The sequence below is a fragment of the Apodemus sylvaticus genome, chromosome X, assembly GCF_947179515.1.
Source record: "Apodemus sylvaticus chromosome X, mApoSyl1.1, whole genome shotgun sequence".
Taxonomy (NCBI): domain Eukaryota; kingdom Metazoa; phylum Chordata; class Mammalia; order Rodentia; family Muridae; genus Apodemus; species Apodemus sylvaticus.
The window spans coordinates 22,150,562-22,166,177 of record NC_067495.1 but is presented as its reverse complement, the minus strand read 5'-3'; the positions used below and the strand labels follow the sequence as shown (position 1 = coordinate 22,166,177).

The window sequence follows — 15,616 nt, the reverse complement described above, 5'->3', positions numbered from 1 at the left end:
TCAGTTTATCCACTTAGGAATTAACTCCTTTAGTATGTTTCTTTTGGGGGTTAAATGGGATAGCTGGACCATGCTTTTAAATACTACTATCCACTTTATAATCAGATGCAGATTCAAAGTTACAAATATGCAGAGACAAATGCTCTGGAATCCAAATAACAATATCTACAGAACCTCACATATGAATGTTGCAACCTTTCTCTGGGTTACTTTAATTTAAATAAGTATGGAATGACAAAGCTTTTGATTTTGCTGTAAGGACTGATTTTAGACAAATACACAGGGTAGATAACTGTGTTTAAAACTCCCAGATGGAAAGGTTAACAGTCTTAAAAGAAAAGTGTAATTGTTTAGTGGTGCACTGGTGCAGTTTCAAAATTGCACTAATTGTGGGCCAGCATGGTCCCTAGGCTGTGCAATCTCAGGGGGGTTAACCATTTTTGTAAAATTCCTAGTGCATTGAGCAATGCTCCTTTCTCCCTGAACACTCAGAATTAAAATTTCCTGTCTCTGACACATTGGCTTTATCCTGTCCCAGGCTTACTTCAGTGTTCCTTCTGTGTACAAACAGGAAGCCATCTATCAAATGAGTATATCCTTTTGGCAGGAGAAATTGGGAGGTTCTGCTTTGAAAACCTGTAGGTGGCTAACTCATTTCAACCAGGCATTGTCAAATGAGAATGTTTCTAAAGTCCGGTTAGACACAACAACAGATGCTGCTGTGAATGCAGGAGGGAAAGGAATATTTTACACTGCTGGTAGGAATGCAATACACACACACACACACACACACACACACAAATTCAACTAGTTATACAACTCCTGGTCATGTACCCAAAGGACTCTATATCCTAACATAGAGATACTTGCTTAGCCATATTTATTGCTATACTATTTACAACAGACAAGATATAGAATCAGCCTAAAGTTCCATTAACAGATGAATGGATTTTAAAAATATGGTATATATGCATAATAGAATTTTATTCTGCCATAAAAAGAATGGAGCCTTAACATTTGCAGGAAAATGGATGGACCTGGAGATCATTTGAGTTAAATAAACCAGATTCAAAAGATCCATCGCATTGTCCAACAGACAGACATTAACACTCTGTTTTAAAAATTAAAAGATCTTTACCTAAAAGAAAAATAAATAATAAAATACACATTAGTTCAGTTTTACCTATGAGAAGTGACCAGGGTTTCTCCCCTCTGATGTTCCTTTGTAAGAGTTTTAGGAAATATTTCTAAAGATTTTAAGTCCACACTTGTGTGAAAATTAATGATGTTTATACTCTGTACTATACATCTTATTTAGCAGTTAAATACAAGTCAAAAGAGCAAGTTTTAAGAAATAATAGAAACCATTTACAGACTGCTAAAGAACATTTCACAGACGTATAGCCTGACTTTCAGTATGTCTCTGTAATTAAATCCCTTTAATGTTTATACATTTGACAAGGAAAAAAATGTCAACTTTATCCCACCCTTTCTGTGAAATCTTATAACACTATTAGATCATAAAACTTAGCAGGAGGACTTTTTACTGGGCACTACTAATGGGCTGCTCTGGAAAAACTAGTTAACCCATTTATGTTATCATTGACTAATGTACAAAATTATGTATATTGCTATTAAAGAAGGAAATCTTCATGTTGACATTTGATATGAAAGTCTAGCCAATTATCAATGTGAGGTGTACATTAATGAAGAAGAGAAACACTCAGTACTCAACTTGATCTCAGGTAGAATTCAGTCATGTGATTAAATCACATTAGACATTAGGTTTGCCTATTGCACTTACTTTAGTTTTACTTCAAGGAGACTGTAAGTGATGGTCTTAGAAGCAGCAAGATGACCCTATGAATGGGAAAAATTGGTCAGCAAGTCTTTATGTGCAAGACACTTCTGCTGCACCTTGATTATTTAATTCCCCTTCCTAGTCTACCCTGCCTACTACCAAAATACTTAGGACAACTGCAAACTCACTGAATAGGTAGAGCCTATGCTTACATTTACTTTAATTGTGTTCTATCAAACCACCATGAGCGTTCAGTTTCTCAATGCCATCATTGTCACACACACATACACACACACACACATACACACACACACACAAACATGAACATGAATATACAAGAATACAATCTTAATCAAATCCTAAAACTACTCATCATGTAGATCCCATTTTCCTTATTTTTTAAGAGATCAAAGGCAGTTCTGAAGTGGCTGCTGTGAAAACACCCCACCACTCAGTGCTCGAATCATGTGCCTCCAGCCCCATGCCAGAGCCTTCCACATTGTCTCCATCCTGTCGTTACTTCTACACAAAAGAAGCAGAGTATTAGCAGCATATCTCACCTCAGTTTTGTATAATAGTGTAGAACACCTTTTCAATTGGCCACTATTTGGGAGATATAATGATGCAATGTGTCAGGATGTTAGCCACTAGGGTGCAGAGTCTGAAGAACCTCTATACACCTTGTCTGCATCTTTTAGCTAGGTCCATTTTATTACTCTTGACTTGTCAAAGGATTCTCATCTATGCAATAAAATGAAGTCTCTTCTCAGGCATGTTTAATCACATTACTCTCTCTAACTTCTTGCCTATGCATGTCTCAGTCTTAAAATTTTATTTATTTTTTGATGTATTTAGCCTGCTTTATATACTTATAAGGAAACTTTGAAATAACCATGACTTTGTACTTCTTATAACCCACCATATATGCAGCAATTGGAATGCTACCTAATATCATGGAGAAGCCCAAGAATCAATTTTGAATGGATGGATAAATGATAAATATTTGAATGTGGTTCTTTCAAAGGAGGAGTGGCAGTTGTGTTGTAAACATAGACAGGACCATAACCATAAGGAAGAGATGATGACTTTCTGAGGAAAAACGATGCTGTGAATCTAGCCAGATATAGAGAAGGTATATGCTAAGCACATGGGTGAGGTTCAAAGACAGATAAGGCAAAACCAGCTGTGTTTCTAGATTTCAGAATGCTTCCTTGTCAGCATACTTGACACTAGTTACAGTGAAGAGGCTGACATGGAACAGACCTGGTTTTAAACTATATACATATTTTTCCTGAGGAGTTGATCTATAGCAATTTTTTCAGACAACTCAAAGGCATTAAGATCTGATTACACATTTCAATGTGGTCCAAATACATGTCCCATTTATCCCTGTTCCACACTTGACTTTAGATTGGTGACAAAGAGATTGATGACTCAAAAGTGGAAGTATATATTGAGGAAAGAAGTCTTAGGGAATGTTTTTTGCATGTTCAGAAGGCTCCACATACAATACTTCCATTAGCCATAATGATTTCTTTATCAAAAGCTATGCATCAGGAATGAAAGCTAAAATAACACTCAAGACATTCACCTTTCCAAACCAAATGTGAAGTAGAAACACCTGATGATGCCTGTCACCTCTGCAGTCAAAAGAAATGAAATTCAATCAGATCACTAACTCCTTTCTTAGGTAATATTACATAATCAAACTATGGAAGCTTCATTGTAGTGAAATAATTTCAGAACTGTAGGATATTGTCTGACTTTTTTTATTCTATCTGTCGGAATATAAGAATGCCTCAGCGAACAGAAATTTGGAACTTAACAACAGTAGAAAAAACATTCAACTTTCCTGGATTCTAAGAAAAGCTCAGCTTGCAATCTTTGAAAAAAAAAAAACAGTGGCCTAAAATTGACATCCACGTTTCCAAATTTCTGGAAATATTACTTTGATTTGATGGTGATTGTTGTGTCAGGTTTCTCAGAATATGTTTGGGTCCTCAACCTAGAGCTCAGTCCACTTTTTTTTTATTTTATAAAGCTAACCAATCTATCATAAAAATTAAATCTGTACAACTGAATTTCATGCTACTATGACCACTATGAAACACTTTTTCTAATTTACAATAACTCAAATTTTGATGTGTTTTGAAATAGGAATGGATCAATTAAGAGGATACATGAGTAATAGAGCTTCTGACTTAGGATTCTGGAAAATAGTAGTTATCTATCTGGACAAACAACCCAGTTAAAGATGAAGGTCACATACTGAAAGTGACCACGATGGAATATTATGACTAACCAACTGAGCACTGTTCCTTTTAACTCTCCATCCTGCAAGGACACTTGCAGGAGAAGGTCATGTAACCTCATTAAACTTTTGTTAAGAAAAGAATTATAACCACTGCTAACATTCCATACATCTCACTTCCTTCATAATAATATGTTCATATCATCAACATTGCTCCTTTCTTTTCACAGCTTATTTGTAATCAGTTACTAAATTATGTTGAAATGAAAAAGAAAGATAAGACATTGGTTGAAAGTAAGTTTTAAGTAAATATTTCAATGGAAAACTAAATTTACTTAGTCTCTAGGGGAAACAAGAAATGATAACATAAATTAGTGGTAAGAGAAATTGAACCCACTCATTACCTTCCCTGAATTATCAGCCTGACTTCTAATTTCTGTAGCTGTCAATCAATGTTTTGTTTTTGTTTTTGTTTTTATTAATTAGACAAATATTCAGTTAATACCTCTATGATATTTTAACACAGAACACAATGTCCAATGATTTGTTATAAATGGCTGCTGACCATTGTCTTCTCAATAAAATGAGTTGTCTTTTTGTGGCATCTGTTAATGATCAAGAATAAAATTCAAGGAATCTTGAGCCTCTTGAAGGGGGACATAGTTTCGGTGAGCTGTAATGACTGGGTGTTTATCCTGACCTCACAGTACTACTTCCAGTTTATCTCATTTATAAAGAATGAAATTATCATAGCTCGTTCCTGAAGGATTCAGCTGGGCCTTGTCTTCTGTGAGATATGCTAGAATCATTAGTGCCTCTATCATCCTGTGAAGCTTTACAGCCCCTTCTATAGCTGTACTAAAATAATAAAATGTGTAGATGTTATCTCCATCTTCCATAGCTGGGATTTCTGGGTTTCTGTCTGTGAATAAGCATTTCAGTGTGGTCACGAGGTGGAGGAAATACCATGTACATGCTATTTCCCAAGTTCAGTTGCCAAGAATGAGCTAATAGTAATTCTCCATCCCATACAATGCATCTCAAATTTTCAAACACAGGCCTTTCTGCATTGATTCACCTTTATGTGAGGATGCTGTATGTTAATTTGTACAACCTATCTTTCTAAATATATTAGAAATAAGTTTAAAATTAGGTCAGAAGATTAATAATCATTTTATGATTTGATGTCTTACAGCGAGTAAACCCAAAGTTCAAAGTTTAAAACCTGTTCAATGACTATATAATGTAAGCTGTTATATTGTTTCTGGAAAATTTTCCTAATGTCTATTAATAATTTCTTCTGAATAAACTAAGAAGATTAGATGGTTTTTAAATTTATTTTTGAAGTTTATCAGGACAGGAATTACAAATGCATTTCATTTCACATGTCAGCTCCCAACCACTTGATAATGGCAATGTATATATCATGTTAGGAAATGTTCTAAGGCTGAGGCTAGCTTAGCAAAAAGAGTGTTATAACAGGATTGTATTTTCTAAGGATATAAGTCAGACAAGCATGGAAGACCTCTATTTGCCATCCTTACAAATCATAGGAAGAAGAATGAAATTTAAGATGTATGCTTAGAGATCACTAGAAGTGTATTAGTCTATATTGGCAATATCAATTAATTGAAAAGCCAAATGAATGCCATTTTATTCATTCTGTAGGTCAATGCATCCCGTCAAGAAGCCAAACTGACAGAAGAATGTGATCTTCTTATTGAAATTATTCAGCAAAGAAGACAAATTATTGGAACAAAGATTAAAGAAGGCAAGGTATGATTTCCTTGACAGAAGAGTTTTATATTTCTCACCTGGAGAATATACACTTTCTCTCCAATATCTGCTGCTTTGAAAATAAAAAAAAAAAAAAATCCCTCTCTGTATTTGCCATAATCCCTTCTCAACTATCTGCCTTGGTCCCTTTTGTGTTGCTGTAGTAGAATGCCTAACAAAAAGTAGTGAAGAAAAAAAAAAAGTAGTGAAGAATGAAAAGAGAATTATATGGCCCATATTTCTGAATAAAATCTCCAAATATCATGGCACCATGTTTAATAAGTGCCCCTGGCAGTAAGTGTCCATCTAGAATCTATTCAGACTATATTTCTGCCTAGTGTATCCTCATTTATCATGTGGACTCATCTCCTATTCCTGCCATCTTCTTGTTTCTCAAATTCCTGCTTTCCTGCAATTGTTAATTGTTAGTATGTACAAGGAAGATAATTTGCTATTGTCACATGGTTGCATGCAGGCATCAATACTCTATACACCCATATAAATTTCTTTAGAAAATTTCTTTTTTAATGTTAAGTTGACAAGTTATACTTGTATATATTGATGGATACAATATGATTCTATAGTTTATGAATAAAATGTATAATAATTAAATAAAGTTAAGTAACATATCACCTCAAACATTTACTTTTGTGGGGATAAATTTTTAAATTTAATGGTCTATTAATTTGGAAGTATACATTAGTTTACATTTGGTATATTTGTTAATCTGGCCAATGTATTGCAAAATTTAAAAAAAAAACACTTCCCTTTTCCTATTTAATTGGCTGTGTACTCTTCTTATAATAGTTTCTATTGTGCTATTACAAATTACCAAAAACTTGGTAGCATAGAACCTTCTGATTGATTATCTTACTATTCTGTAATTCAGGTGCCTGAAAGCAGTCTCACTTTATTAAAGGCTTCATAGGTTAAAGGCAATGTTGGTAAGCTATTCTTGCCTTTTCAAGCTTGTGGAGGCCATCCATGGTCCTTGGCTCACCAGTAAGTCATTAGTACTTTGCCTTCTGTTTCCATCCTCCTATCTACTTCACTAACTTGAACCTTCCTGTCTCTCTCTTATAAAGACTTTAGGGATTATGTAGAAAGAAATTAACCACATAATCCTGGACCACCTCAACCCCTCAATATCCTTAACTTAGACTTCTACAAAGTTCCTTTAATATTGAAGGTAGCATATTTAAAGATTCACAAGGTCCAGACATGGACCTCATTAAGAGCCTGTCTTCAGTTTGCGATGACACTTTGACATATGTCCACAGCAAACATACCTACTTAGCTGCAGCTTAAATTTCGTGGCATGGGAGTTCCCTTTATTAGCTAGAGGATAGTAGTAGAAACTATCCCAGTTTGGACCATGATTATATGTAGAGTTCATTTTTTTTAGCACTCACTGCATACATCATTAATAGAAATAGAATACAATGGTGCATAGTGAAATAAGAAAAGCATTTCTCTGAAGCAGAGGTGGGAGGAAAGCACAATGCCACAACTGTGGCTTGTAGCACAGGCTTAGTTGAAGAGATGCAATCATACCTGCAGATCCAATGCCTTTGCCTAAAATCCACTCTTGATGCGTTGTAGGAAGGATCTAGAATTGCTTTGGACCAGATGGAGGGCAGAAACCAGGCGTATTATGCCTTAGCACCACAGACTGAAGAAGGCTTCTCTTTCATTACAAGAGACAGGAAAAGAGTATTGCCAATGTCTGCCTGGGATCACAGCTTTTGACAAACTTCAGTTCTGAGATTCTGGAACAAGTCAGTTGTTAAGAGGGCCTGTGCTCCACTCATTCTATTATCACACAAGACAGGTGCCTCAGAGACACAGAGATAAGACAGGATTCCAAAGTGAGACTGGATTCCAGAGTGCTAGGCCCAAGGGCCTGGTGAGGTAAAAGGAACTGTAAAACCATTAGAGTAGATCAAGGAGAGCAAGAAGCTATCTTCAGATTCTTTTCTTTAAAACTGAAGTGCTAAGCTCAGTTCCAAAGCAAACAAAGAAACATTTAATTTCTAAAACTACAGTCAACAAAATCTGCAGCATTATCTTATTTCCAGTGAGATTAGTTTTGCAGAAGAGGACACAGACTTGAAAAAAAAAAAACAGTTCAGAGATAAAGAAATCACAGACAAAAAGGACTCAAAGAAGAAACACACCAACAGGAATGCAACAAACATTTTGGAAGTAAACTCATAGACAATTATGTGACAGAAAGCAACTACAGAAGAAATTGGGCAACTGAGTTTTGGCCTCTGTCTGGAGAATTCCATGAATGTAAGAAGGGACATAAGAGCATGACAGATGTCCATAGACTCAAAGATTAAAGCTAGATTGGTATTTGAAATGCTAGTCCTGACCATACTAGTGATTCATCACCTGGAGATTTAAAAACATTCATTGCTCGTTAAAATGCAAATTACTGTTGCTCTGCCAATTATAGCTCATTAACTAGAATACTGGAGGATGTGCCCAGGCATCTAGAGTTTTCCTTTGAAAGATTCCCCAGCTGATTCTTTTGCATAGAGTGTTTGAGAATCTCTGATGCTACTGTAAACTGACCTATAGTTAAACATGGGAGTTCTCCTAGAACATTGTGATAGTTTCAAAGGATGCTCTCAATTTCTTTACATCAATATATGCTGTTTAGGTTTGACCTCACTTTCTTTTGTGAGAATTGTATCAGATGCCTTCAACTTGGCCATGCAATTTAAATTATTCTTTATGTTATATAATTAAATATTCTATTCATTTGGTTTACTGTAGACACTATTAATATACTTTTCCTTCTGGAATTTTCCCTTCCTCTGGCAGTTTCTAATAGATGTGTTCTAACATCCTGATTTAGACAAAATGGCTGCCTTGACCTTAACTCTCTATATAATATTTCCAGAAGCTCTGTTCTATTTGGTGTAAAATGGTGTTATTTTGTTCAACTTAGATATACTATTATCCTCATAGGGACAAGAACTACCATTATAATGGACGATGTGTTTTTACCATGCTTGAGATCACATACTCTTAGCTGCCAAGTTTGGACATTTTATTCTGACTCATTATTTTCATGGACTCTTTTCAGCCTTCCCTGAAATCTTGGACTCAGCACCTCTCAATTCAGCTGTAGTTTCCTTTGTTTGCCGTTTGGAATTGGACATTCCCTAGAGTTCTACAGACCTGATATCTCCTTCCTTCCTTTGCTTCAAGATTAGAGTTGTTCTGGGATGATAGTGATGACTTGGAGAAAGCAAAAATTTCTTGAAGTGAGCAGGAATTCTGGAGGGAGCTTGAGCCTGCCTTGTCTGTAAGAAAGATTAGCCAGGCATCCTCCCTACCCTTTCACCCCAGGCTATTTTCCATTCCAGAATTATCAGAAAACCAGCCAAAACCTGTCCCCTCTCGGGCAGGTGGGGCCAGTAGGCACGAGGTGATTCCAATTACTGGTCTAATTTTAACTTGGCTCCTGGCCGGAGGGCTTCAGCTTATAGCACATTTCAAACACCAGAGCCACTGTTAAGTGGATTACCTTGGACTTATCTTGGCCTGCCTGAGAGGTTATGGATGATTAAGGACGAGGGTTTTTGTTTTGTTGGGTTTTTTTTGTTTTTTTTTTAAGCAAGACAGAATCAGGAACTAGAATGGAGGTTGTGAAACAACTACGTGTTTTATCCCAAATGGGAAATGCTTATCAAAATAGTTAACTTATCAAGTGAGCACAAAGTGACTGGAAATGACGTTTCCAGTGAGAGGAAATGGCCCAGCTGTGCTTTGTTTGGCTCTCTCTCACCAGTTCAATAAGAAAAATATTAATCAATGGGAAAATTCTCCCTCTCTGCTAATTTAATACAAAGTTTTAGACAGTATGAAAATAGGAATACCTAATGCTTTCATGTCACAACTTTATTACATGGATTACAAAGAACTTTGTAGAATAATGTTTCTTTTTTTACTTTAGCCTCAAATTTACAACTACAGAAATTCTCTATTTTCTTGAGGGTACACTGAAAACCTGAGATGGAGAATGTTCCAGGGTTCTCTACAGTCCTGTAGTAATTATGTCGGATAGTAGAGGGAGGAGGTTCAGTGACCCTTTGTCACTTGCCACTGGACAACACCTTTCCCCCTTCAACAGAGAAGTAATTAGCAATGCAGTGTTGCCACACAAAATAAATTCCTAATGCTTTTCCAAGGACAGAAAATTTAAGTTCTGTAATTGTGCCTTCGAGATTTCAACCTCTCTCTGCTTAGACATAACAAACCGCACACCTTTGAAGAGTCCAGCCCTGAGCCATCTCCCAAGTGAGCCTAATGTGTAACCTCACCTGCCATGCTTCTTTTGTTTTAGGTGATGAGGCTCCGCAAACTAGCTCAGCAGATTGCAAACTGTAAACAATGTATTGAAAGGTCTGCATCACTCATCTCCCAAGCAGAACACTCGCTGAAGGAGAATGACCATGCCCGTTTTCTACAGACAGCAAAGAATATCACTGAGAGGTGGGTGCAGGGACAGCTGGGAGGTTTTCAAGCTGCTGATTGCTTATATCTGGGTGTGACTGGTTGGCTTTGCTCTCAAACTGACTTGTTTTCTGTTCGAGGTTGAGTACCAGAGAGAATAGAAGGTTTTACTGTTTTGCTCAAGCTAAGAATGCTTCCCTTTGACATGATAAAACCCTTTCCATAACAGCCTACGGTTCAAGGTCTTCATATTAACAGTTCACCAGCTAGAATAAAACCAACCATTTTGTGTGCGGCAGAATGCTGGGGACGGGGGCTTTGGTACAGAAACAGCATTTGTTGTGATTCTCAAGCTTGATCTCATCATATCTTTGTTAACAAAGAATAGAGGTGCAGGCAAAATACATAAAAGGGAAACTTACCTTCCATTGCATGGTTCATTTGTCTAAAGAAAACAACTGCACAGGCGTTGTTCTCTGTTAGTCTTGTTTTTACTTGACTGAGAATGTTGACATCACCTGAAAGTCTAAGGCTTATTAATGTGGGAGAGAAAGGTCAAATAACCAACCTCCCACTGCCTTATTTTAGAATACTTTCTATACCTGGGGAGGAAAATTAGAAATGGTGTTACTTGCATAGTGACTTCAGCAGTAAGATGTGTGAAGGTGAGTACTTCTCTTGGTACACTGACTTGTTTAATATAGAAATTACTCATTTCCTTGGGCATAGACCATATAATGAATCCAGCATTTTCAAAGGGACGACTGGCCTGTATACAGCCCATGCCACATCAATGACATCTCGAGACAACATCAAATACCATGGCTTTCCATTTATTCTAATTCCCAATTGCCCTTTATGCAACACCTTTACAGAACTGTGTCATGAAATGGCCCCAGAGAACTCATTCATACTGGCCTCTGTCCTAGAGCACAGACCACTGTACTGTTTCAGAAAGTAAATTATTTTCAGCTTTGCAAGCTATAAGGGATTTATCACATTTACTCACTGCTGCCTGGGTAGGTCCAAGTTAGCCACAGGGAGCAAGTGGGTGTGGCTGTTTGCCAATAAATGCATTCACAAAACAAGCTACAGGTGTTCCTTTACCAACCCATAGTCTTAGAGGAGAAACATGCTCACCATCTTATTAACACTTAAATTTGTTCAAGGAAAGAGAAAGGAAACTAACATAGGTGCTTGATTGGGTCCAATTCCATTTTTACTATGCTCTAAGAATATATAGTATTTTTATAACCTCTGTCTCTTACTGGTCAGCTGGCTTCATTGTCTTCTTATAATTGAGAAAACTTTGTTTTGCAGCTAAGTAGCTACTTATTTCCCATGAAGGTCATGAATAGCTGCTTCCTTTAAGATGCTCTCTCCTCCCTTTTGCAAGAAGGGCAGTTTTCTTTCCTTGTGGCTCCTAGATTTCAAGTGTCTAATTCTTTGTACTTCTCATCTAAACTATGTCCACTTTATTATTCTTGATTTTCACATTAAAACAAATCAACTTAAACACCACTGTTTTCCATCGCACTGAATCCAATCTAAAGATGGTTTACACGAAGGACAGAGACCCCCAACTGGCACCTAACAGTCCATTTCTCTGTCTTTGAAAGACCAAGCTACACAACTGTTACGTATGTGCAGAAGGCCTAGATCAGTCCCATGAATGCTCCATGATTGGAAGTTCATGGACCCATGTGGGACCATGACTAATTGATTCTGTAGGTCTTCTTGTGTGCCCTTGACCTATTGGGCTCCTAAAATCCTTCCTCACCAACTTCCACAAGATTCCATAAACTCCACCAAATGTTTGGCTGGGGTCTCTGCATCTGTTTTCATCAGTTACTAGATGAAGCTTCTCTGATGGCAGTTAAGCTAAGGTCCTATCTGCAAGTATAGCAGAATATCATTAACAGTGTCAGGGGTGGGTTCTCACTCATGGCATGTGTCTCAAGCTATAACAGTTATTGACTGGCCAGTCCCTCTATTTCTGCTTCATCTTTACCCCAGCACATCTTGTGGGCAAGACAATTTGTAGGTCAAAGGTTTAGTGTCTGGGTTGGTGTCCCAAATCCTACTCCATTAGAAGTCTTGCCAGGTTATAGGAGATAGTCCATTCAGGTTCCGTATGCCCAATTGCTACGAGTCTTAGCTAGGGTCACACTCATAGATTCCTGGGAGTTTCCATTGCCCTAAATTTCTAGCTAGTTTCAGAGATGCTCACTCCCCTTCCTGTTCCACTTGTCTCTGCCAGTATTCTCTTTCTGCTCTCTCTGTCCTCCCCCAACCTGATCCCTCCTGTTCCCATCTCCACCCCAAACCCTTGACCAGTGTTATGTCTCCCCCTAGTCCATTCATGATGTTTGTTTTAAAATTACTTTGAATAGTAAGTTCTCTTTTTCATGAGAATGATAAGAAAAATTCCTTCAGAACACAATGAATTTTCAGATTTTCTAGAAGTTTCTCCACTTTGAGGCAATATTTTTAATTCTTTACCAGCATAGACAGTTCAAGGGTAGTCAGGCTTTTCTAAAAAAAAATTTAAAAAGTAAGAATTCCATTTGGAAACACAGGAGAAATATCACTTGGTTCTAAGAGTCACATCCCAGGTATGGATTTTGGAATGCTGTCTGTAGGATGTTGAGAGGTTAAAACATGTTGTAATAACACTACATTTCCAGACCAAATTATTAAGAAATCTTGAGCTGACCAAAGATCAATACATTTTGTTTCTGTGGTACCTTGATGTTTTAACCATGGTGCTGTGTGGTATCTGGCAAAAGACCCATGAACAGGGTCTCTGTAGACATGGCCACCTTCTGGAATACTGGCTCTGTGTGAATAACAACTAAATGTTCTGCAAATTAGAGATACCAGAGCAGAAACTTATCCACAGGAGTAATGGATAATCCCTCTACATATGAAACACACAAGCACACACACACACACATGGCAGCAGAGCTGTGGGGTGTAAGTATAAAGCAAGGAAGCAAGAAGAAGCCTATCAGTAACAACCCTGTGGATGTTGGCAGGATAAAAAAGCAGAAGATGGGCAGCAAGGATTTGGGAAATGAAAACATCCCCTAAAATGTTGAATTTGGCAGAGCTCCCTTTACCTGTCACTCCAGTTTCGGGTTTGAAATTGTAGCCAAAGATAAGCATCTTTCCTTCCACCAAGGAAAGAAAACCTGTAGGTGTTAAAAGCTGCAGTAATCTCCAAAGATTTCTTCTGTCAGTCTTTGCCTTCCAGGCTAGGCATTATCCTTCCTCCAACTTCCCACTCAAGTTTCCCACTATCCAAATGGATGGTGGGAACATTTTCTATGTTATTTGATTTTAAAAAGCATTTTATTTATTCTTTGTTGACCCAAGAAGCAAGATAAATTTGGGAGTGCAATCTATTTTGGATGTGTGAACAAAGAGGCTTCTGCTTCCAAGAAGGAAACTAATAAGGCAAGATTATATGTACAAGATCTTGTTTGCAGGACAGTCTAAGAGAAAAGCCATTATAAGTTTAGTGTTTGCTTCCTCCAGTTCTCCCAGTTGGGGAATATGAAATACAACTCACTGAAGTTCATTATTATTATTATTATTATTATCATTATTATTAAATATTTTGAGGCGTGCAAATAATACTAAATCATATCTTTTAAGCTGACTGCATTGATCCAAATATTTTGGGCTCTTTGTTATATGACACACTTCAAGAGCTTCATGAGTATTTGTTAAAGGTACATTTTAAATATCATCCATTCTTATGCTACCCAGCTACTTTAGCTATTATAAGTCCTTTGAATGTCACATTTAGTCATTAAAATCATAACAATGCTGCTCTTCAATTAGTCTTTGCGAGCTAGTTGGGAGGTGACGTTACATTGTCTACAATCCCTTTGCCACTTGAATATTGCATTTATCTAGTTTTAATTGCCTTAGACTTTCTTTCTATTATCAATTTGATTAGAATATTGCAGATTAAACAATATACTTTGTTCCCTAGATAACACTGAACTTTTGCCAGAGATACAGATGGAGAAACCATATGTGGATTATTTTGCATATGCATTTTTCATTGTTGTGAAATTATCATAATGTAAAATTAACTGGTTATAGGGTACAATTTAAAAGGTATGCCTATTCTGAATATTTAATATGACTCATAACCTTTTTGTCCAGCATTTTGTAATATGGTTCATGCATATTTTGGCATGTGCCTATACTCCATTCCTTTTTTGTTGCTGTGTACTATTTCTATTGTATGGATAGACTCCTAGCCAAGATATAGGGCCTTTGTGAAAATCCAAAGCTTTAAGAGCTATCAAAAGATAAAAGAGTGGCTATAACGCTTAGGGTAATTTGCTGGTATCAAACTTTTCTTATGAAATGTGAGAATATGGACCTGATGTTCTCCTTACTATTGCCAGCTAGTGCTGAGATCTGCAATTGGGCATCAGTGATTTCTGTAAGAAAATAAATGATTACAGTTATAGCTAAGTCATTTCAAGTTCAGGATTCTTTGTGAAAAAATAATGTCCTAATGTTTATGGAGCTTAACAAAAACATAAAACACATCAAGATAAGTCTAGATCATTTTCTATGCTCAGAAGTAGAATGATCCGAGCCACAGCTTTCTTTGACTAAAGATAATTACTTGCATTTTAGAATCTGCTAGAATCTTCTGCTGTTAGTAACTGAACTTTCCAAATGAACTCAAAAGCACATAGGAGACAGACACATATATACCTTGCTTTATACTTTATACAAGGGAGCACTCAGCAGAAAACCTGAGTGTGGAGATGAAATTGTGTGCCTACTAGGGAATTTCTGAGAAAGCTTATGAATATTTTCCACGGCATCTGCTGGGAATATGGTAGGGAAAAAAAAAACCCATGAATACAAGGAGAAGGAAAAAGAGCCAGACAAAACCCCCCTTTTAATGTTTATTTTAGAGAGAGGCTAGTAATTGATTAAACTAATCCAATATCTGGAAACATTCTTTTTTAATCTTCACTTTGCCTTTTATGCAGTTTGAAATTTTGGAGACTCCCCTTTGAAGTAGAGCAGGGGCGAGTCTGACAGGAACAAACAGTTTCCCAGACAGATGTGTGAAGAAATGCCTGAAGCTATGTGCTTCTTGCTGGAGTTTGACTGGGCCAGGCTGTTAAATACCAGCAACATGAATTATGAATATTCTTTTGCCTCCATGGAGACTGTTTTTGATAGTATAAAGAAGGGGGATGGCACTCTGTTACTTTTCCCAATTCCTTTGCTTTTTCTTTAAGTTTTTTTTTTTTTTGTGTGTGTGTGTGTGTGTG

General features: G+C 36.9%; 1 protein-coding gene across 1 annotated transcript in view; it reads left to right on the top strand.

Moving 5' to 3' along the window:
* Positions 1–15,616, top strand: part of Mid1 (midline 1) — a 187,235-nt gene that overhangs the window by 131,421 nt on the left and 40,198 nt on the right. Inside the window, exons 4-5 of the mRNA XM_052171431.1 lie at positions 5,721–5,828; positions 10,189–10,337. Of these exons, the coding sequence (XP_052027391.1) occupies positions 5,721–5,828; positions 10,189–10,337 (257 nt within the window). The remainder of the gene's footprint in view (positions 1–5,720; positions 5,829–10,188; positions 10,338–15,616) is intronic.